Source organism: Oryzias melastigma, linkage group LG19 (genome assembly GCF_002922805.2).
Source record: "Oryzias melastigma strain HK-1 linkage group LG19, ASM292280v2, whole genome shotgun sequence".
Lineage (NCBI taxonomy): Eukaryota > Metazoa > Chordata > Actinopteri > Beloniformes > Adrianichthyidae > Oryzias > Oryzias melastigma.
Genome location: NC_050530.1, coordinates 16,289,006 through 16,309,899, shown reverse-complemented (window position 1 = coordinate 16,309,899; position 20,894 = coordinate 16,289,006). Strand labels below are relative to the sequence as shown.

The following is a 20,894-nucleotide window of genomic DNA, read 5'->3' as shown; positions in this document are numbered from 1 at the left end:
TCTTGGGTACTTGTGCTATTATGTTTATTTTTATTTTATTTTATTTTTTTTTGTTCAATAATATAAGAAAGAAAAATCTGTTAAACCTCTTAAATAATCAAGTAAATACATCATAGTCTACATTTGATTTTATCACCTCATATCATTTACTGACATAAAAATATTAACTAATGTCCATTACTTTAACCACCAGAATCAGTTTCCAGCTGGAGTCTGATTATAACAGTTTGTGTCAGAATAGTTTGTTTCAGAATCAGTCTGTTTCCCAAATATTGATTTTTTGTGAAAAAAAAAAAATGATTGAATATTTGAGATTTTTCACAAATATGTATTTATTTTAATGTCAATTACATTTTTTTCACAACTATGTATTTTTGTTAGTTTATTTTTGTTATTAATGTCTTTGGATTTTTTTATGAGACTGCCACTTTGTAAATATCGCCTTTTCCATCAACCATATGTCTATATGTAGGCTAATTTAGTTTATTATATCATAAATGGGATTGTTCTGACTTTGCATATATTCAGTCTATTTGTAGCAGACAAAAGTAGGTATTTTATTCAGTCTATTTGTAGCAGACAAAAGTAGGTATTTTATTCAGTCTATTTGTAGCAGACAAAAGTAGGTATTTTTTTTTCAATCACGGAGTGGCAATATTTGATCATATTTATCTTTGTTGCTGAAAGAAGAGAGGCCGAGAACACAAGGACCATGAATCAACTTCACAAGGTAAGTTTAATAAAGAAAAAAAGATTTAAAAAAAAACCTCATAGCATGACAATCAGAACAAGAAGTATTTCAGAAAATAATGGTAGAACCAAATCACCAATAGCCTATATGATGTGCCATCTTTGAATAATAATTTTAAAATAAATAAATAAATCCTACAGTAAGAAATTTCAATGTAAGGTTTGAATGGAAAAAGATTGTATCCACGGAGCTGTGTGACGTACTTCCGGTTTCTAGATAGGCTAGCGTTAAACTCCCGGTCTAACAATCAAATGGTTACTGGTTCGAATCCAACACAGGGCTTATTTGTTTGTTTCTTTTTTTTTTTTTTTATCCCAAAACTGTTCAATTCAGGTAAATACAATTTTTTTAAAAATAAACAGGGGCAATAAATGACAAAATAGCAATGTGGGGGGTGTTTGTTTTTATTTTGGTACTTTTAAAGGGTGATCAAATAGTGCAGTTGATTGCATAATCCATGGAGTGTATTCACGGAGCTGTGTGACGTACTTCCGGTTTCTAGATAGGCTAACGGTTAAACTCCCGGTCTAACAATCAAGAGGTTACCGGTTCAAATCCAACACAGGGCTTATTTGTTTGTTTCTTTTTTTTAATCCAAAAACTGTTCATTTCAGGTAAATAAATTTAAAAAAATGAACAGGGGCTGTAAATGACAAAATAGCAATGTGGGGGGTGTTTGTTTTGATTTTGGTACTTTTAAAGGGTAATCACATAATGCTATTGATTGCATAATCCATGGACTGTATCCATGGAGTTGTGTGACAAACATCTGGCTTCTAGATAGCCTAGCGGTTAAACTCCTGGTTCACCAGTCAAGATGTTACTGGATCAAAGCCATCTTGGGGCTTATTTGTTTGTTTCTTTTTTTAATCCAAAAACCATTCAATTCAGGTAAATACATTTTTTTAAATATACAGAGGCAATAAATGACAAAATGACACTGTTTGGGCGAAGTTTTTCACTACGAATTTTTTTATGTTGAATTTCTGACCCATCGAAATTTTAAGTCTCGAAATTAAAAACACTTATTTTTTAAGATAGAAATTATTTTTTGGAGGATAAAATGTTGCAGTTTAAGAAGCAAGGGTTAAAAAAAATTCAGAATAAAAATTCAGAGGTTAAAAAAAATTCAGAAAAAATATTCAGAGGTTTAAAAAAATCAGAATAAAAATTCAGAGGTTAAAAAAATTCAGAATAAAAATTCAGAGGTTTAAAAAAATCAGAAAAAATATTCAGAGGTTTAAAAAATTTAGAGGTTAAAAAAATCAGAATAAAAAGTCAGGGTGAAAAAATTCAGAGTCTGATGGAACTAAAAAACTTCCATAGATTTCTGCACGTCTCTCCTGCACCATTTTCAATAAGGTTTAGTTTTATTTCATCCATGTTAACATAGCCCATTGAATAGTTTTTTTTTTTCCATTTTCTGACATTCCGTAATTGATTTCTCTTTCTGTTTCATAAAACATTGTTAAAAGGGAAATTAAAAAATATTTTTTTTTTAAATAGTGTTTGACTACTGGAAAGCAAAGTGGATGAAATGGATCACTTCCTCATTGAAATATATTTTCCCATCAAAATATTCTTTTTTGTATTCTAATATGTCAGTCAGATTTTTGTTGGTTTATTTTTGTTAGGAATGAGTGGGCTTTTTTATTGCTTTTTTTGGGGGGGGGGGTGCAATAATAATAACAATAATAATAATAATAATACCAATAATGTTTTTTTTATTATTATCATTATTATTATTATTATTAATATTATTATAGATGTTTTTTTCAATTCTTGAGCTACAATCAATGGTTGTAATATAGAAAAAAATAAAGCGGAACTACAAAACGGTCGGGGGACTTTAAACTGTGGGGGACCGTTACCACGGAGACGCAACCGTACACATAATACAGTAAAATACGGTAATTTCCTCTTTTATTTGTGCAGCTTTTGACCATAATTTTGCTTTCAGGTCATTTTTTTCGTCATTATTACGTTAACAACTCTCAACCTTCACATTTTCTCTTTAGATAAACACGCATAAAAAAGCTGTATTATGGATTCGGAGTATCTAAATAAACATTTGGGAAAATGTTTGGCTGAAGGACTTGCTGAAGTGGTCGAATGGAAACCCGTTGACCCGATCCTTTATCTGGCCCACTGGCTTTATAAGTACAACTCAAATGTTTTGTACGAGAAGGAGGTGAGTTGTTGTTTTTTTCTTCACCAGCAGGGGGCATCAAAGGATTCAAACACAATTGTGGTTGATTTCCGGTGTTTTTCCTGCATGATGTAGTTTTCTGTCTGTTTCCCCCTTTACAATACATTATAAAACAAAAATTAATTGTATGTATTATTTAAATAAACTTGACAAGTGGTCGCAGTGCAGAATTAAAATCTATTAGAAAAGTGTGTAAATACACTGAACATAGAGTGAAATTACTGAAAAATGATTCATCTAAATTTTGCACTTCAGCTGCTTCTGATTATGCCAGTGTTGTTGCTACTACCTCATTAAAGCCATGTCTTCTAAAAGATTTTAAGAGGATAACAGAGCGTTAGTGCATGTAATCTCCTTATGCAGCAGGATGTGAAATAAGTAGGGCCTCAACAACAAAGACTGAGTCACCTTTTACCTTTAACACAGAAACTGACTGTAGCTCTACTGACACAGAGCTGAAACAAAATGAAAGGTCAAACGTTTTTCAGCTTAGCTTCACTTTTTAATGTTGGACTTGTAACCTTATATTTGTTCCTGTATCACATTTTTTTGTGCAGAAAAAGGCAAAGCTGGATCAAGATCAAGAAAAAAGCAGCCAAGAGGCATCACATCAGGAGAAGCTCACAGAAGAAGAGCAGATTAGTAATGCATCGAAAGGCACAGAGAAAGTACTTTTTTCAATCTCTATTGTTACCTTATGTAATTAAAATAGGAAATAATTCCTCAATTCCTGATGAGACTCTTTTCTCATGTCCAAACAGATTAAAAATGAACCTTCAAAACCAGAGGCGCCCACTCCTGCTCCAGCAGGAGCTGCGTCTGATGAGGACCCAGTGAAAGAAGGGAAATCAAACACGGCTGAGCCAGAGAACCAGGAAGACATGGACAAACCCCCGACTGAAGAGCAAACCAACGGAGAGCAGGAGGTGTGAAGAAAACAAATCATTCATGTTCTGTATGTGGAGTTTCACTAACATACTGTAACATATGGTGAATTAAAAAAAACATTTATTTTTTAGTCCCACATTTAGATACGTTTTGTCATACAAAGTCGACAGCATAGTAGCAACAAAATCAAAGGAGGAACACAAAAGAAGACCATTAATGCCTTGCAAGTTTCTAAAAGAACAGTTTTCAGTTTATTTAAGGAGAATCGACATTAAATATTTACATTTGTTTGAGGCTCAACAAGAGATTTAAATTAATTTCTTGGATCGTTTAAATGAAAATCCAGATTCCTGAGGAACACACTGAGACACTCCCTGCAACCAAAACAAAACCACCCACAGAAAACAATCCAGAGCAAAGTGAGAGGCCAAGAACTCCTGATCCAGAACGCCAGGAGGACGAGGACAAACTCAAACATAAGGAGCAGCAAGAACCCAGTCTACAGGAGGTGATAACGTCTTTGAGATTTGGTGACTCTCTCTTCCTCAGTCTGACATCATGTGGCCTTTGACCTTTGGGGGAGGGAGAGGGGTCTGTCTCAGATGGAGATAAGTTTATGTGAAAACCATACTACAGTAAATAACGTCATTTAATGATTTAAGGAACAGGAGAAAACAGAAGTGGTGACAAATGTTGGTCACGATGAAAAGAAACTGGAGCAAAAGTCAACCGCCAGCCAGGAAGATGAGGCAGAGGAAGACAAGAAGGTGATCAGACATGATGGAGTTGACGTTTAACCTCTTGACACCAACTGCAAAATGACCTAAATTTACTTGAAATCAAAATATATATATTTTTTTATAGCTGGAAATAAATTCAGGTGTCAAGGGGTTAATAAGAACACATTTCCTCAAATGTTTAAGGTCAAAGGTGACAAAAATACTTGTGCATTTTCTACAGGAGTCATCAAGTCCCAGACAAGATGCTGGTGAAGGAGGAGCAACAAACCAAACCCAGAACTTACTCAGTAAACAACATGATGATGTAGATGAACCTACAGCAGCAGAGAAGGTGATGCAGAGGATTCTGCCAAGAATTCAGATCAAGATGGAGGAGATGGAGGATCCAGGGAGAGAAAAGAAGGGCAAGGATAGAAGATATAAGATGAAAAGAGGAGACATTTTCTCAGAGAAAGCATCAGATGTCACATAAAAACAAAACAGACTCAGAGAAAAAAGTGTGCAAGGATAGTATTTTTAAGTTTTTTGAAAAGAAGGATGTTAAAAACTCTGCTGAGATTCAGCTATAGCTTGAGAAAGCAAGATATTTCCAAACGAAGAAGAAGAAAAGCACATTTCAGAAAACAAACTTAAAACTTTAACCTCCCTTCTGAGGAACCACAGATGAGCTCAGACGCTCCAGACAGACGGTGAGACAGAACTATTCAATAGTTAAGAATCAGGAGGCAGATGGGCCTCGCATGAGGGAGACTGCTGATAAAATCGACTCCAGATGAGTCACACTGCACAGACAGAATTAAGGAATCCAGCTGCATAAGCAGGATCTGCATGTTGAGGTTGAAAAAAGGCTCCAATCATAAATCTGTAGTCATAAAACAAATTCTTTTAATAGTTCTTATTTGAGCTAAAACTCAAACTTTTTCTTAACTTTTTCTTAGACTGTTGATGTGGAGACTGAGAAAGCTGTAGGTGTCATCCAGTCCTCCTCTGTGCCCCCCAATGAAGATTTTCAACCGGATGAGACAATTCAACACCAAAGTAAAGAGGAAGAGATAAAAGACGACAAGCATGAAGAAAAGGAGGAAGAGACAACCGAAATCAAAGCAAATCCATCTCCTCTGGATCTAGAAAAAGTACATTCTTGTTGTTTTTCTCAAATGTTTAGAACATGGAGAAAGGAGCAAATGTTTACTAGTATTAATGGACACTTTCTTGCAGGAGGATGAATGATGGAAGTCATCAGAAGACTGCTGGAAGATGACAGCGACGAAGGATCACAAAATAAATAAAAATTGTATATTTTTGTTTGATATTTTACGTGAATTACATGTTATTTGGATTGTTTTAAAGTTGCTACCTCACTGTTTCACAATAAGTGTTAAATAACAAACACTGACTTTTGTCATTTTATGGTCTTTTATGGTCAATTTTTGTCCGAGAAGTGTTTAAAACTTTCAATAAAGTCATTTTGAATTGAAAAAAAACCAGCAGCTATTATTAGACCGTGCATATTTCAAATCTCTCTGCCTTGTTTCCACACTTTACTTGTGTAAGTGCCACCATGGGACTGTTCTGTTACAGAGCTCAAAGTCCAGCAGCTACATTTACACTAAATCTGTGTTTAAATAAAAAGACAAAGGAAGGACTTGTGGTATTATTTATCAATAAGTATTTGTTTCAATGTTTATTATGCTGGCAGAGTTCCTGAAACTTCATCAACTTTAGCTGCATAACCATGACACTTCACCCTCCTCATGTTTCCACTGTTGCCCTGCAGTTCAAAGATCAGGCGTCTGCGCAGATCAGGCGCAGCTGCGCATAATCTGGGTGTCTAATCAGCATTTCAGGCTGAAAGAGGGTTGGGCTTTGGGAAGAGAAAAGCAAACTGGAGACTCAAAACCCAGCTGGAATTTAAATGCGTCCCACTCCTGAGTTTGTGTGACTGTGGAGCTGGGATGCAGTGAAGAAGTGCAGAGATCCAGAGATCCAGAATGGCGTTGGCGATTGTTGGTGACGCTGTGGCTGCTGTTGGCGGCCTCCTTGCTGGGGTTTTGAACTACATGACTGACATATTTTTGACAGCTCCCATGAAAGCTACGCTCAAACATCTGGAGGACACGGAGCTTAAAACCTTGACAGGAGGTAAGAAGTTTGGGTTTTTTTTCCTATTATTTGTACAAAAACTTTAGTTAAAAGTTTGAATTTTGTGATGTCCTGCCTGCAGATATCAAGACTTTCAAGGCGAAGTGTCTGTGGGAGAAATCTGGAGCTGTCATCATGGCGGTGCGCCGTCCTGGATGATTTTTGTGCAGAGAGGTACAGTTCAACAAACTCTCTAATTTGCAAAAAACACATTTAGGCTCTTATTTTAACAGTATTTTCCTTTCAAACTAAATGTGTAAATTGGGATCATTGCATGTTGCAGAGGGATACTTTCATAGTAGATTACAATGTTCTGAGCCCAAAATGAATCCGAGTTTTGATCCTTTCTTGCGTCCAGGAGGCTGCAGAGCTGTCCTCTCTGAAACCCCAGCTCGACCAGCTGGGGGTCCCCCTGTACGCTGTGGTGAAGGAGGATGTTGGCACTGAGGTCCAAAACTTCAGACCATACTTTAAGGGGGAGATTTTCTTGGATGAAAAGGTGGTGTGTTTTTAAAAAGACTGACCAGTTTCATTGCCCTTTTTAAAAGTCACAGTAAGAAATAATCTTTTGGTTTGACTAATTTAATCGTTCACAGAGACGCTTTTATGGGCCCCGTGAGAGGAAGATGGGGCTCTTGGCGTTCCTGCGTCTCGGAGTGTGGTTTAACGGCCTGAGGGCCTTCAGGAAGGGCTTCCTGGGTAACGTCTTGGGAGAAGGATTTGTTCTTGGAGGGGTTTTCGTTATTGGTCGGGATCAGCAAGTAAAAACCTTCATCTTTAAGAATAAACTTCAATCATAGTGGGAAGCAAACTTGGAATTTTAAGTTGTTTTTCTTTCTCTGCAGGGAATCTTGCTAGAGCACAGAGAGATGGAATTTGGCGATAAGGTCAACATTTCAGAGGTCCTCCACGCTGCGAGAAGAGTTGCACGGGAACTTTAGAAGGAAATGTGTTGTTAAAAAGAACAAAATGTATTCTTTTTTGGCATTTGTGGTATTGTGTTGGTGGTTTCTGGAAACCAGGGCGCATTCTTGTATTCCAGTTGACAGGATCCTATGTGTGTTCATGAAAGGCTGTCTTTAAACTCACCGGAAGAAGCAGACTGGATATTTAACACTCTGGGTCTTGTTTTACTTGGTTGTACTGCTGTTCCTCTTGGAAGCCAAGAAACCCGTTTGTACAATAAAACATGCCTGTGCTTGATCTTTGTTTGTTTCTCTACACTTGACTGAAATTGAAATGTTGATCCTTGAAATCAAACGGAATTCCTTAGCTGGTGAACACGGCTGGTTTCTTGGCCAAGATAATCCATTCCTTAGTGGGGTATTTTAAACTTTATGAAATCATGTTTTCAGTTTACATGCATTTTTGAAAGGGCTTTTTTAACAAACTTTCTGCGGGATAGTGAAAACTAAATTTAACTTGTAGCAAACAGAGTTTTACCAAACCTTAGATCATTGACCATTGATTCAATTTGGGCAAAATCAACTTTACATGCATAGATAATGGAGGGGGGGGGACTTGTCCTGATTAGATCACTTTACTGAAAACCATTAAACTAATACCAAGTGTACCAGATGAACTAACTTGGACTTTATTTTCCCTCTTGTGGCTGACTTTTAATTCCAGATATTGTATTCTGCATAAGAGCTGATTAACTAAAATAAAAAGATATTCAACAGCCAATTTCAAAGGATGGACTTGAGTTCAATGTTTTATTATACAGTATTTGAAAAATTATTAATCACAACATTTGAGTAAAAAGTATGATATACAAACCCTGTTATTACTTGCCCTCCGATGGGTACTCCACACTGCGGGCTTGTCATGAGTTGTTTTTTCCTGTTAATGTAAGCTTTTTTTTTCTCCCCACATTTACAGAAGATACATTGTTATTTTAGCTATGTCTGTGTTTTTCTAATTTGTTTTACTTTTTTCTGTGTTGTGCTTCCCTACTGTAAAACTAATGACTGAGTTTAAAATCATTTTTTTCATATATATAGCACTTTTCCTTAATAGTGGAAAGCAATGGTGTATTCTACAAATAAATGTATTTTAAAGATAGACCTATGCTCACGCCTCCCACCTGTTTAACCCATGGAGTGTGGTGACATTAGGTATCAGGCTGAACACAGAAAAGTTTCGTACTTGAACCCTTCTCCTCTGAGGGTGGATGAACAGCCATCCAGGTGCATCCCAGGTGGAGAACCCAACCTCTCCAAAGCAAGAGGCCAATAGATTCCCAGCTAGAGCAGCAGTAGCTAACCCGGAGGGAGAACTGACGAAGCACTGGAAAGGAAATTAAACACAAAATTAAAATAATATATGCCAAGGAAAGGGATGGGTTGATGTGAAACAATCAAATTAAAATATTGAATAGAGAATATCAAAATTAATTGTTAAATATGTGTAGAATTGTAAGAAGTAATAAAACATAATTAAAAGTCAAGTTTGTAAGGTGGGTCTTAAGCCTTTAAAAAGATAAAAAATGTAGAAAGAAGTATAAATTGTTTTTGTTGGAAGTCTGTTGGAAGCAATGTTTAATTTTAAATTTTAAACTTTTTTTAATCTTTATTGAAAACATAGAAATAACATGCAGTAAATAAAACAATGAAAATCATTTTTTCAAGATAATTGCCTGGAAGGTCATAAAAGTAAAAAACAGGAAACATGCAAATCAAGTTGACCTATTTACCTTTTTGGTCTCTACTGGATGACACAAGGTGTAAATAATTTGTAATTTGGTCAAATAACTTGAGAAATTTGAGGGGTTTCTTTTGTAAATGTTACTTTAACATTTTTTTTTAAAGATTTATCAAATTGAACTGTGAAGATAACTAATTTTCAGTAAACAGTGAATCAGTAAACGCAAACAGGATGTTTTTAATGTAAAAAACAAATAGGGGTAAATTTGTGTTAGAGTTTACACCTTGCTCCAAACTAACTCAGAGTGGTTATAGGTCCAAAATATATATAATGCTTCATCAAATTATTTACAAAATGTAAAGTTTTTACTTTTGCATGCATTGGTTTGTTGAATATAATATATTTAAGTTTTTTTAAAATGCATTTAAGTATTTATTATTTGCTTCTGTGAAAGGACCCCGACAGACTTTTATTTTGAAAGGCCTAAAAAATATTTAAATATTTTTTTCAAATAAAAAAACAACTCTATTTATAAAAGTGCTTCTTGTGCTTTTGGGTAGCTTGAACCGGTTAAAATTAAGACATGTCTTCAACACACTCACTTTCTGTACAAAACCAAAACTAAAGTTTTTTTTTTATTATTTGCCATTTAGACTTTTTGGCCTCTAATCCCCTTCAGGAGATGATAAGTCAACTCTCCCGTCAATCACTTTAATCAAGAATCCTCTCAGCCAATCAATGCAGACTAGAGGCGGGTCTTTGTTCAGAACCAGAAACGTTCCAGTCGCTGTGCGTCGGACATTTTTTTACCCAATTATAGACTCCCTTAAAGTAATTATCTCACTTAGTTTTGTTTCTTTTAGTGAAAAGTGACTTTTAAACGAATATTGGATTTTGATGGTGCTGTTTGTCGGTAGACTCGAGGGTTTGAGGTGCCTTTAAAACAAATGTGTGGTGAGTGTTTGTCTTTGTTCAATTACATAACTTCTCTGAACTGTTTTTGGTAGTTTTTATAGTTTCCACAAAATTAATGTTGAAGTTATATAATTTATTTTGTTTATAAGAGGAAAAGTTCATATTAAAAGGAGTTTTTTTGGTTAAAATTTAAACGGTTTGGTGTCGCTATCCCTGGTGCTGAAGCTTAACAGGGGACTTCAGGGAACCCCAAAGTGACGACACTTACCTCAGGTTAGGTAACCATGGAAACACCATGTGACCTCGCGACTGGATTGGATCAGATCTGCCTTAAATAAACCATTTAAACCCTGTTTCTACCCAATCCTCCTGTCTTACAAAAAATATTTTGGTGCAACACCATGAAAAGAAAATGTCACTTCTTTATGTCTATTGACCTATTTACAATTAATATTTTGGGTAAGATTTTGTGCTCACCGATTCAACAAGATTTATTTATTTTAATTGAGACTCAGACAGGTGAGGGAGATGCAATATGGGAAGGAATGGGCCACGGTGTAACTCCAGGAAACCAAAACATCAGTCATCATGTCACAGAACCACCTGCATTCGTAAGCTTAATTCATTTGAAAAGTCATTTATTTAAAAAAAAAAAAAAAAATTTAGCTGATTAAGAATTAAAGAGATTTTTCATTCTTTTTTTAGATTCCTCCACTTGGAGCTGAGTTCATGCTGGACTGTCTGTGAAAGAAGACCCCTCCAGCCTCCATGGCTCACTCATCAGACCCGCCCCGCAGGGAGAAGACCCCCGGGACCCACGGCATGCACACGGCTACGCGCAACCTCTTACGAAAAAAAGAGCAGCGCCGACATGGAATTCGATCCTCCTCTCCTATGGGTCGAGTCATTCTCATCAACTCACCTGTGGAAGGTGAGGAGAAGCTGAATATCTGGAGAGAGTTCCAATAAACACTGCTTCAACTTAAAGTTTTCATCTAAAAACAGTTTTTTGTATGTTTACTTGTGAACTAAAAGTACTATATTCACTATATCTGACAGAAGGTTTAGTAAGAGGTCCAGTTAAGCAACGTTCCTTTAAGTTATTTTAAATATATTATGCTAAGAGCCCCTTTTCAAAACGGTTGTACCTTTCTTATAAAAAAGAAGATTAAATCTCAAATTTTGGACATAAGGTAAGATAGGATAAACTTTATTTAAATCAATTCTTACAACAGCTTTAGGGATCAAGCATCAAAGTGCAAAAAAAATAATAAAATGTGCTAAAAAATTCAAGTTGAAGGACAAAAAGATAAATAAATTTATGTTATTCTTAAAAATCTCTAAATATCTACATGTGTAGACAGAAAAAAGGAAACTCTAGAACCAGAAAAGTGGTAGTGCAGTAAATGTTGTGTCAGCAATAACCATTTTTTTACATATTTTGTTGTATTTAAAGTACAATGTAACTTTCAAAGTAATATCAATTGAATTTCCTGATTTTTCCCTAATTAAACAAATTCTGTTTTTGTAAACATGTTTTTATATAAAACATGGTTTTATACATTTACATTAGTCACAGAGTTTGCATTATTTTCCTTCACTTTAGGTTAGAAAAAAAGCTTATTTTACCTCATTTTAGGTGGTGATGACAGTGAAGACCTTCATACCGTCACTGTGGACAAGAGTGTGGACGGCAAGCTGGGGTTCAGTGTTCGTGGAGGCTCAGAACACGGCCTCAGCATCTTCGTCAGTAAGGTGGAGGACAACAGTACAGCCCGTAAGCAGCACTGATTACAGACAGTTGTGTGTAACATTTGTTGCTGTTGTTGATAATGTTTGGTGCTGGTCAACAGAGGAAGCTGGCCTGCAGGTCGGGGATAAATTGGTGGAGGTGAACGGCATCAGTCTGGAGAGCATCACCATGAGCAGCGCCGTGAAGGTTCTGACCGGCAACAAAAGGCTGAGGATGGTGGTTCGGCGGGTTGGTAAAGTCCCGGGTATCCGGTATTCCAAGGAAAAGACGACCTGGTGAGTTAGCTCGTGAAAATGAAGCATTTTTAGCTATTTTGGGAGTACTTGATACTTGTTTGTTTTCCAGGGTGGACCTGGTACGCCGGCGTATGGTGGTGGAGGAGAGTGGACAAACTCCTTCAGAGGTCAGCTCGGGCAGCACCCCCAGAAGGATTGTCCACCTTTACACGACCTCTGATGACTACTGTCTGGGCTTCAACATTCGAGGAGGAAAAGAGTTTGGCCTGGGCATCTATGTCTCCAAGTAGGTCTTCTAACCGCAGAAAAGCTCTTTTGGAAAATGTTCAGAATTGATGCTTCTGATCTTCAGCCACTTTACTTTAGCCTTTTCTACTCCTTATTTTGCTCAAATTAATTGAAATTTTAATGTTTTCAGAATAACATTAATCCTTCTATGTCAGATAAAAGTTAAATATAAGGTGTAATATAAGTTTCAGTTTTTTTACAGGTAGTCAAGGTGAAGTTTTCTTAGAGTTAAAGAAGTGCTTATTTCCATGGAGAATATTGACAGGTAGAAAACTGAATTGATATTGATACACAAATTCCCAATTCAAAGTAATTTGTTTGATTTTTTTTATAAATATAGATTCAAAATCAATTTTATTTGGCTATGAAAAGCACTTCACAAAACAAATGATTTAAACTGAACACAAGTATTTCTAAATTTGTGTTTTTTATATTAAAACAAACAACTAAAACAGCTTTTGTGTAAAAAATAATACTAGAATGACTGTAAAAGAATATATATTAATTGTTTTTATGAATGACTCCATATTTCTAAGTAAAAATTAATAAATAATTTTTAACTAAACCAGCCTAATGTAGCTGTTTATTATCTGAGGGTGAGGGGATTAACATTAGTTTTGAAATCTTAGAAATTAGATAAATTATTTATGTCCATCCAGTTGTTTATCCTTTTTACCTCCTATATTTTCATTCCAGTTCTGTAACTCACAAGTCTGACTGCACAGTGGTAAAACCTTTGTAAAGATGTTAAAATGTTTACAATCAAAGCTTATGTACCTGGTATTTGTCAATTCTGCTGTTTTGCCAACAATATTAGGGAAATCTAAGGTTTTGCAATTGTTAGAAGATGGTGTGTTCGAGGAGCAAGTACTAAAAAAAAAAAAAAATCAAATCAACCTCTTTTGGATTTAATGTTTGTATTTTAACCTCCTGAGTACCAAAAACATGTCTAGTCACAATATTTTTATAAATTCACCAACTTTCCACCCCTTCACTTCTGATATAACTGAAAAGTCCCAAATGTCATTTTTAATTCCCAAATAGAGTTAATTCAGTATTCTGTAGATGTTTGGAGACATTCAGGTACAGAAATGTCCTTTATAGAGGACAAATCTGCATTACTAGCAGGAGGTTTTAAAGGAATCTGGAGATCGAAGATCACACCAGGATCCAGGATGGTTGGAAACGGAGTCAGGAATTTTTATGTTATGTAAATAACAATAATTAGCAAAAGCGTTGGTTAAGCTTTTGCTGAGCACCTTAAAAAACGTAAACTCAGACAAAAACAGCATGTCGTGACTTTTTTTTTTAACGTGACATCGTAAGATCAGTTTGATTGTTGTGTATTTGGGACTTCGTTTCAACTAAAGTATTTCTTTGGATATTTATTTGCTAATGATATGCCATAGTTAATTTAGTTAGAGCTACAGAGTATTTTTAGTGGTTTTAGTAGGACAGCAGTAACAACAATAATAATAAGTTGCATTGATTTAAAAAAAAAGATTTAGACTAATTTTTCCTTTTTTCAGCCCTAAAGAAAATACTTTTTTCAAATTTCCTGTCTAATTCTCTTCCATCTGGTGGATTTAGGTTGGATTCGGGGGGCTTGGCTGAGCTAAATGGCATAAAGATCGGGGATCAGATCCTCGCTGCTAACGGCGTAAGCTTTGAGGACATCAGCCACAGCAGCGCGGTGGAAGTGCTGAAGAGCCACACGCACGTCATGCTGACCATCAAGGTGAGAACGCCGCATTGCACATGCGCAGAAATAACAGAACCTGTTAAAAAAACGTGAAGCGGAGCTCCTAAAAAACAGAAACATATGTTTATTTAGGATGTTCATATTAAATGTATTGCATGAATAATTCATAATTTGTTAATTTTGCCATAATTCTATCAAATTTATAACTTAAACACATTTTTTAATGTTTTTTTTAGTTTAAACGTTGTAAAAATGTCACGTTTAAATAACCAAATAAACTTAAATTTTTAACAGCTATTTCTCTCTTCTAAATGAGAAAATACTCGACAGCACATTTGACATTTTAGATTATTATTTTCTATTTTTAATCTGTTTTATCATTTGTGTTTATATAAAATTAACTATAAGCTATAAATGTAGGTTTTCTGATTGAGTAAAATTGTCAGGTAGTGAATTACCTTTATGAAAATGACAAGGATAATAGATAATCTAAAGTGTGTTGGAGTTTAAAATAATTATGCAAATGTATTCAATGTATTATGTAATATATATCAATGTGATTAATTCCTATTTTCCTTTTCCTGTTCTTTTCTATCAAAATAAAAGCATGGATTTATGGAAAAAAAAAAACTCAAAAAAGCTTTTAGAAGTCAATATTTTGAAGTTAAACACAATTACACATTTTTTCCATTTTACATATTTTTAAATGACAAAATCTACATAACAAAATGTGAAAAATAAAATTGCCAGTCCAGACTGCAGCCATCAGAATAGGCCTAAAGAGACTGTATCACATTCTAGCAACGCCTGTGCTCTCTTTCATTACTGCGATGGTAAAATGACCTGCCTCGAGCATGAACTTTCTGACCTGCTGCCTGTCTTTTCATCCTAAACTGCGCTGCACGGCAGTTGAGTCGCTGCACAGCGGTTTCTGCAGCGTGGCTAACAGCTGGCATGCAAGTTAGAAAACTCCTCGCTCTCTTAATTTGTCTGAGCTTGGGTTTCGTGTCGGGGAAAAAAAGCAGCCAGGCGGCGTGCATTATTCACCAGGCGGCCGGGATCAGGTGCTAAACAAAACACAGAGCCAGTGTTTTTGTGTAACTTTAGTTTTGGAATCCTTTGCCCTTCTCGGTGAAAGATGAAACGTTTCCTGAAGATGGAAGCATTTCATCTGTCAAAGGTTACTAGAAAGAGGAAAAACAGGAGATTTGTGTTTGGATCTGTGTGTGCTTGTATGATAACTCCTTATCAAATGTTCCCATAAAAGTTTTAGCATTTCTCCCGTATCCAATCTGTGATCATATCTTTACAGGAAGCAGGGCGATACCCTGCCTACAAGGAGATGGTAGCAGAGTACAGCTGGCTGAATAAACGTAGGTGTTTTTATGTATTGAATGTCAGTTTTGGAGGAAAAAAGGGTCTTATAAGATCATATTGTGTCTCTTCAGTGGCTAATGGCTCCAAGAAACCTTCGTCCCAGGGTTCAGACTCCAACTCCTCCACCTCATCGTTGTCGTCTGGGACTCCAGTCAGCTCCCTGAGCGGCCTTTCTCAGGTCATGTTTCCACCCAGCCTGCCGTTTCCTTCAGACATGGTGGATGTCTGCATCTCCACCGAGGACCAAAGGTTCTGCACACTTTCCTGCTTTTATGTTTGGTAATTGAATATAACAAAGTCAAATTTTCACTTTCTGTTCTAGATCTGAGTCCGAGCGAACCGAAACCGCCATCCAGACGGACTTTCCCTCCCAGAGGGCAGCAGCCGACACGACTCGCAGCCTCGGACCAACCACTCTGCTCAAAGACACGGCGATCCGAGGGCAGGCGAGCGCTCCGAGGAAAGAGTCGCCCAAAACAGCAGTTCTCTTGGCGCTGAGCAGACCCAGCAGACCCATCACCAGGTCGCAGAGCCAAGTCACAGTAGCAGGTGAGTCTGCAGGAATGAATCAGAAAATCCAGAAGATAATCCAGTAAAAATGAACCGATGTTTGTTGTTGGATAATCATAGAGATTAAACAGAAGAAGGAGAAGAAGCAGAAAGGGAAGGGCCTGGGGGAGAGGAGCACCCTGCAGCGCTCGAAGACGCTTGTCAACCTTCTGTTCAAGGGAGGGCGGAGGAGGGACACCTCCAGGGGGCGCTCCAAGTCTCCATCCTCTGATAAGACCGGCAAAGGTGGTAGTGTCCTCACTGTAGCAAGTTTCTTCTCAGTTTTCCTCAGGAACTGTGTTCATTCATAATGTAGTTGGGGTAATTATTTGAGTATTTCCTGTAACTTTGATAAAGTAGTACACTTCAAGTTTATTTCATTAAGTATACTTGAGTATAAATATGGCAAATGTACTATAGATCATGTACGTGTAGTGTAGGAAGTATTCTAGCTGAATACTTCTTTAGATTTACTTGGAGCATTTTTATTTTATAACATATAGATATTATATGAACATCAAATTTCAAGTATTTTGTCTCACTTTTAAGTATACTTGTACACTTAAATTAGAGTACTTTTCTGCTTTTCAGAAATAAACCAGATCCACCACTTTGTTACTTAGAATCTTTATGTTTTGTTTTTTTCTGCTTATAGTGGCAATAAAAGCCGACTACAATGAGAACAAACAGAATTTCCACCTATGATAACATTAAATTTACACCGTAACTGCAACAGTTTATAATCTGAGTTTTAGTATTTAGACCTTCAAAGTCAGAGTTGATCTGAACACTTATTTTTTTATTTTATCTAAAGTTATCAAATGCTGCCGTCTTTGTCTTCTGTCTCTGTCTGGCAGACTAAATCCTCAATAATCATATTTATTGCATTTGTGTGTTGGTTTTTAGATGGACAGAATCCGAACGCAGAGATGCTTGGAGTGGTGGAGGACATGGCCTACAGGCTGCTGGCTGAGGAGGAGGTGCCTGATGTGATGAAAGCATGTCGAAGGGTGAGGTTCTAGGCTAAAATTTGGACCACAGACTTATGAAAGTGTTGTATTCTGATTTTAAAATCTCTTAATTCTTTAAGTATGTAGCAGATCGGTCTGTGGAGGACCTGGTGCGCCACCTGCTGGTCGTGCTGGACCGACCTGAAAAGCTGCTGCTGCTGAGAGAAATCCGGTATGAGGGAAAGAAAAAGAGTTTTTCTCTCAAAAAATATATAAACTGTTTATAATTAATTAACTGATATGTGCATGCAATAGAAGGAACAGGAAAGGATACAACTTTTCCAAAATTGCCAGATCAGGACAACTTTTAAATAAAGCTGAGACAAATAATGACATCACAACGTGTAAAACCATCAAAAAAATGAATGGAACCAAAATCTCTTATGGGGCTCAAAAAATATTTCAAAATTCACCAATGAAACCAAAACACACATTTTGGGGTGGGGATATCCAATGGAAGTTGTGAAAATATTATGGGATGGGCACAGGGCCTAAAGCTTAGTGTCCATTTTGTAAAGTCAAATTTGGCAAATTACACGAAGCAGCTACAAATTTAAACTTCCTGGGGATTTCTATCACCTTCTAACTCATCAATCATTAATGGGAAGCTACTGTGGAAAAAATATTGGAATTATAAATTGTAGATTTTGAACGGCGTTAGTGTGGCGTGTTTGTAATAGTGGCGTTCCTACGTTGCTTGCACATTTTTTTTACTGCAATACTTAATTGGAGGAAGCTGATTCACTGTGAGATCTCTAAAGGGAAACACTGAAAGGAAAAAAATAAACATTTGGTGGCTCAAGCTGAGCACAACAATACAGACATATTGGGGTGTGTGGGTGTAGTTAACAAAAAATCTTTGTTGCTGAGGAAATCAAAAACTGACTTTTGCCAATTCTTCTAAAAAAATCAAATAGTCACCAAAGCCTACCGAAAAATAAAATGGTTATTATGGCGATGAATCCAACTAAAAGGCTGCTATTTTGACAAAAACATTTTTTATTTTGTGAATTTGTCACGCGCAGCTCTGACCAGGGTGGCAGGAGCAGAAGGGAAACTAAGGCAGTGAGAGCAGGTCAAGGCCTCATGACTTTAATTATTTTGTTTTTGTTTTCTCTCTCAGACTACTGCTTGCACCAGTTGATCTGAGTGTGTTCAACAGTATAGTGACCTCAGTTGAAGTGGAAGCTTATGACATCCTCAAGTATCGCTCAGGTATGTATCATGTTTAGGCTCCAGTACTTCAGTGAGTAAATGCATTTCAGGAAAGTAAAGGGTGATTGGTTAATGATCACATAAGCAGATCAAAGTTAGGAAAACTTGTTTTTTAAAAAAAAAAAAAAAACAGTTTTATGAAAAAAAAAAGAGTAAAAATGTGGCTATTTCTGAGTCTTTTTTATCTTTGCTGTGCAGTTCGCACTCCTCCTTTGCGCTCTCCAGCTTCCGGTCGAGCACCAAAGCGTCGCCTCATCACTCCCATTCCAGGCCAGTAGTAATATTTTTACATTTTTATTTTAGCTTAAATGGTGGCTGCTTAGATTTAAAATGACTTTCTACCTCTGCAGATTACAGGGGAGGATTTGAGCTCCACAGTGCTGAGGAGGTGGAGAAAGAGAGCCACCTGCTGGAGGAGCTGGAGAAGCTCAGCCTCAGTGGGCTGCAGGCGCCCAGAGAGAGGCCACGGGTTCCCAGATCCTTCTCCCCTCTGCTGGATATACCAGTGGACGACTACAGCACATCTAAAGATCTCCTCTCCTCCTCTGTCGGCTCAGTTCCTCCCAACTGGTTACTAACCCACCACCACCCTCCTCTCCGGACAGACATTGGCACCATCCGCTCAGTTCACTTTGACGAGGTTTCTTTGCACTCCCCTTCAGACAAGATGGAAACTAACTCGGGGAGGGGCCGTTCTCCTCTCAGGACAACCCACTCTAAAGGGAAAAAAGAGAAAAGTGGAAACATAAGTAAAAACGCCATGTTTACGGTGCAGAGCGCTGCCGGCAGGACTCGGCCTTTGCTGTCGCAGGTGTTCAGTGCAGGACGCAACGAGCAAGGAGGGCACCAACAAACGAACGGGCATCGGGCTTCCTCTGAGGTCAACGGCTCTGCCCGTGAGGAGCAGCAGTATTACCTGAAAACCGTCAGCATCTCCAAGACCAAACAGTCTCTGGGTAAACATGAAAACATTTAATTTTATCCTAATTTAGAGTGCAACTTTGACACAAATATAAGGCTTTGCACTCACAGTTAGCACTTCAGAAACTATTAATAATTAATCTCATGTTTATTATGTGATGCTGCAGGCATCAGCATATCTGGTGGGATGGAGTCAAAGGTACAACCTGAGGTGAAGATCGAGAAGATTTTTCCTGGAGGAGCTGCTTCCACCTGTGACGTGCTCAAGGTGAGATGTAGAGCAGGGGTAGGGTGGGGTATGTCTTTTCCCAACATGCCTTGCTCTGGGATGTTATAATAGGGAGGACACAGGGTGAGGATTTCTGGAAAACATGCAAACACTGAACTCTGATGTAGAGGTTTTTATAGGGTTCATTAATACCTTTGAACAATAACTGATTTTAATTTAACCCACTGATAAGCTGGAAAAAAATCATTAATTTTATCAATTTTATTTTAACAGTAAATTAAAAAAAAAACACATAGATTTTAATTTTGTGTTACTTAATTTAAAAGTTTTCACACAAGTAAAAGATTTTTGTTAGTATAAGATGTTCAATTTGCTACAGATTTTTTGAATGAGCGCCTCTCTGTGCTTTCATAACCAACTTTATTTATAGTTCTGAATAATTTAAGACCCTTATTCTTGACTTTTCAGGCTGGATTTGAGTTGGTCTCGGTTGACGGCGTTTCCCTGCAAGGAGTGACTCACCAGCACGCCGTTGATGCTATCCGGAAAGCCTTCAGCAACAAGGCCAAAGACCCCATGGTGTTTGTGGTCAAAGTCCCTAAAAAACTTTAAAAGCAGACAAGAGGTCTCTTTCATAAATTCAGAAGAACACCCAATAATCAGCCTGCTGGGAATTAGCATGAAATACTGTTGCTATTGTTATTAATGTGAAGATCCATTTCAAAATAAAGGAAGGCAACTTGCTGGGCTGGAAAAATTAAGAGTTTATAGTGCCAGAATGGGGCACATAATACAGTGAGTCAAAAAAAAGTATTTAGTCAGCCACCAATTGTGCAAGTTCTTCTTCGTAAAAAGATGAGAGAGGCTTGTAATTTCATCATCAACCATGCAAAAAAAAAAAAAAAAAAAAACAGAAAATCACATTGTCTGATTTTTAAAGAATTTATTTGTAAATTATAGTGGAAAATAAGTATTTGGTCAATAACAAAAGTTAATCTCAATACTTTGTTATATATTCTTTGTTAGCAATAACAGAAGTGATACATTTTCTGTAAGTCATCATAAGGTTTTCACAACTGTTGCTGGTATTTTGGTCCATTCCTCCATGCAGATCTCCTCTAGAGCACTGATGTTTTGGAGCTGTCGTTGGGCAACACACACTTTCAACTCCCTCCACTATTAGGTTGAGATTTGGAGACTGACTAGGTCACTCCAGGACCTTGAAATGTCTCTTTCGAAACCACTCCTTTGTTACCCGGGCCGTGTGTTTGGTTGTCATGCTGAAAGACCCAGACATGTTTCATCTTCAATGCTGATGGAAGG

General features: G+C 36.9%; 3 protein-coding genes across 11 annotated transcripts; all 3 read left to right on the top strand.

The window, feature by feature from the left end:
- The first annotated feature begins 663 nt into the window (after positions 1–663).
- dydc2 (DPY30 domain containing 2) lies at positions 664–6,230 on the top strand. 7 transcript variants are annotated; one of them, XM_024284749.2, is made up of 9 exons: positions 664–1,365; positions 2,770–2,942; positions 3,518–3,628; positions 3,722–3,886; positions 4,195–4,356; positions 4,511–4,615; positions 4,809–4,919; positions 5,527–5,721; positions 5,807–6,230. In XM_024284749.2, exons 2-9 carry the CDS (start codon positions 2,796–2,798, stop codon positions 5,816–5,818), a joined length of 1,008 nt encoding a protein of 335 aa, XP_024140517.1. In that variant the 5' UTR covers positions 664–1,365; positions 2,770–2,795; the 3' UTR covers positions 5,819–6,230. The 7 variants fall into 7 exon arrangements, with proteins under 7 accessions (XP_024140517.1, XP_024140516.1, XP_024140518.1 ...); XM_024284748.2 differs by lacking the exon at positions 664–1,365 and adding an exon at positions 1,427–1,642; XM_024284750.2 differs by lacking the exon at positions 664–1,365 and adding an exon at positions 2,544–2,661 and having other exon boundaries at positions 4,517–4,615.
- A 217-nt stretch (positions 6,231–6,447) lies between these two features.
- On the top strand, positions 6,448–7,933 carry LOC112154108 (peroxiredoxin-like 2A). Its single transcript, XM_024284753.2, has 5 exons — positions 6,448–6,730; positions 6,813–6,904; positions 7,089–7,229; positions 7,327–7,491; positions 7,576–7,933. The coding sequence occupies exons 1-5, from the start codon at positions 6,580–6,582 to the stop codon at positions 7,669–7,671; spliced, it is 645 nt and encodes a 214-aa protein (XP_024140521.1). The 5' UTR covers positions 6,448–6,579; the 3' UTR covers positions 7,672–7,933.
- Positions 7,934–9,822: 1,889 nt separating this feature from the next.
- Positions 9,823–20,463, top strand: LOC112154537 (PDZ domain-containing protein 7). 3 transcript variants are annotated; one of them, XM_024285550.2, is made up of 18 exons: positions 9,824–10,330; positions 10,807–10,902; positions 10,997–11,222; positions 11,931–12,068; positions 12,145–12,319; positions 12,390–12,566; positions 14,159–14,306; positions 15,583–15,643; positions 15,719–15,896; positions 15,970–16,196; positions 16,278–16,442; positions 17,103–17,206; positions 17,287–17,378; positions 18,330–18,421; positions 18,620–18,691; positions 18,772–19,377; positions 19,510–19,610; positions 20,040–20,463. In XM_024285550.2, the coding sequence occupies exons 3-18, from the start codon at positions 11,060–11,062 to the stop codon at positions 20,181–20,183; spliced, it is 2,643 nt and encodes an 880-aa protein (XP_024141318.1). In that variant the 5' UTR covers positions 9,824–10,330; positions 10,807–10,902; positions 10,997–11,059; the 3' UTR covers positions 20,184–20,463. The 3 variants fall into 3 exon arrangements, with proteins under 3 accessions (XP_036072955.1, XP_024141318.1, XP_024141317.1); XM_024285549.2 differs by having other exon boundaries at positions 10,108–10,330; positions 10,801–10,902; XM_036217062.1 differs by having other exon boundaries at positions 9,823–10,330; positions 10,801–11,222.
- Positions 20,464–20,894: the final 431 nt, after the last annotated feature.

Excerpts from the sequence above, each read along its gene's own strand:
- LOC112154537 (XM_036217062.1), top strand. The coding sequence starts at position 11,060 with ATGGCTCACTCATCAGACCCGCCCCGCAGGGAGAAGACCCCCGGGACC. Across the intron at positions 11,223-11,930 it reads CATCAACTCACCTGTGGAAG|GTGGTGATGACAGTGAAGAC; the intron begins GTGAGGAGAAGC and ends ACCTCATTTTAG. Across the intron at positions 17,207-17,286 it reads TGATGAAAGCATGTCGAAGG|TATGTAGCAGATCGGTCTGT; the intron begins GTGAGGTTCTAG and ends TAATTCTTTAAG.
- dydc2 (XM_024284749.2), top strand. The coding sequence starts at position 2,796 with ATGGATTCGGAGTATCTAAATAAACATTTGGGAAAATGTTTGGCTGAA. Across the intron at positions 3,629-3,721 it reads CATCGAAAGGCACAGAGAAA|ATTAAAAATGAACCTTCAAA; the intron begins GTACTTTTTTCA and ends ATGTCCAAACAG. Across the intron at positions 4,357-4,510 it reads AAGAACCCAGTCTACAGGAG|GAACAGGAGAAAACAGAAGT; the intron begins GTGATAACGTCT and ends TAATGATTTAAG.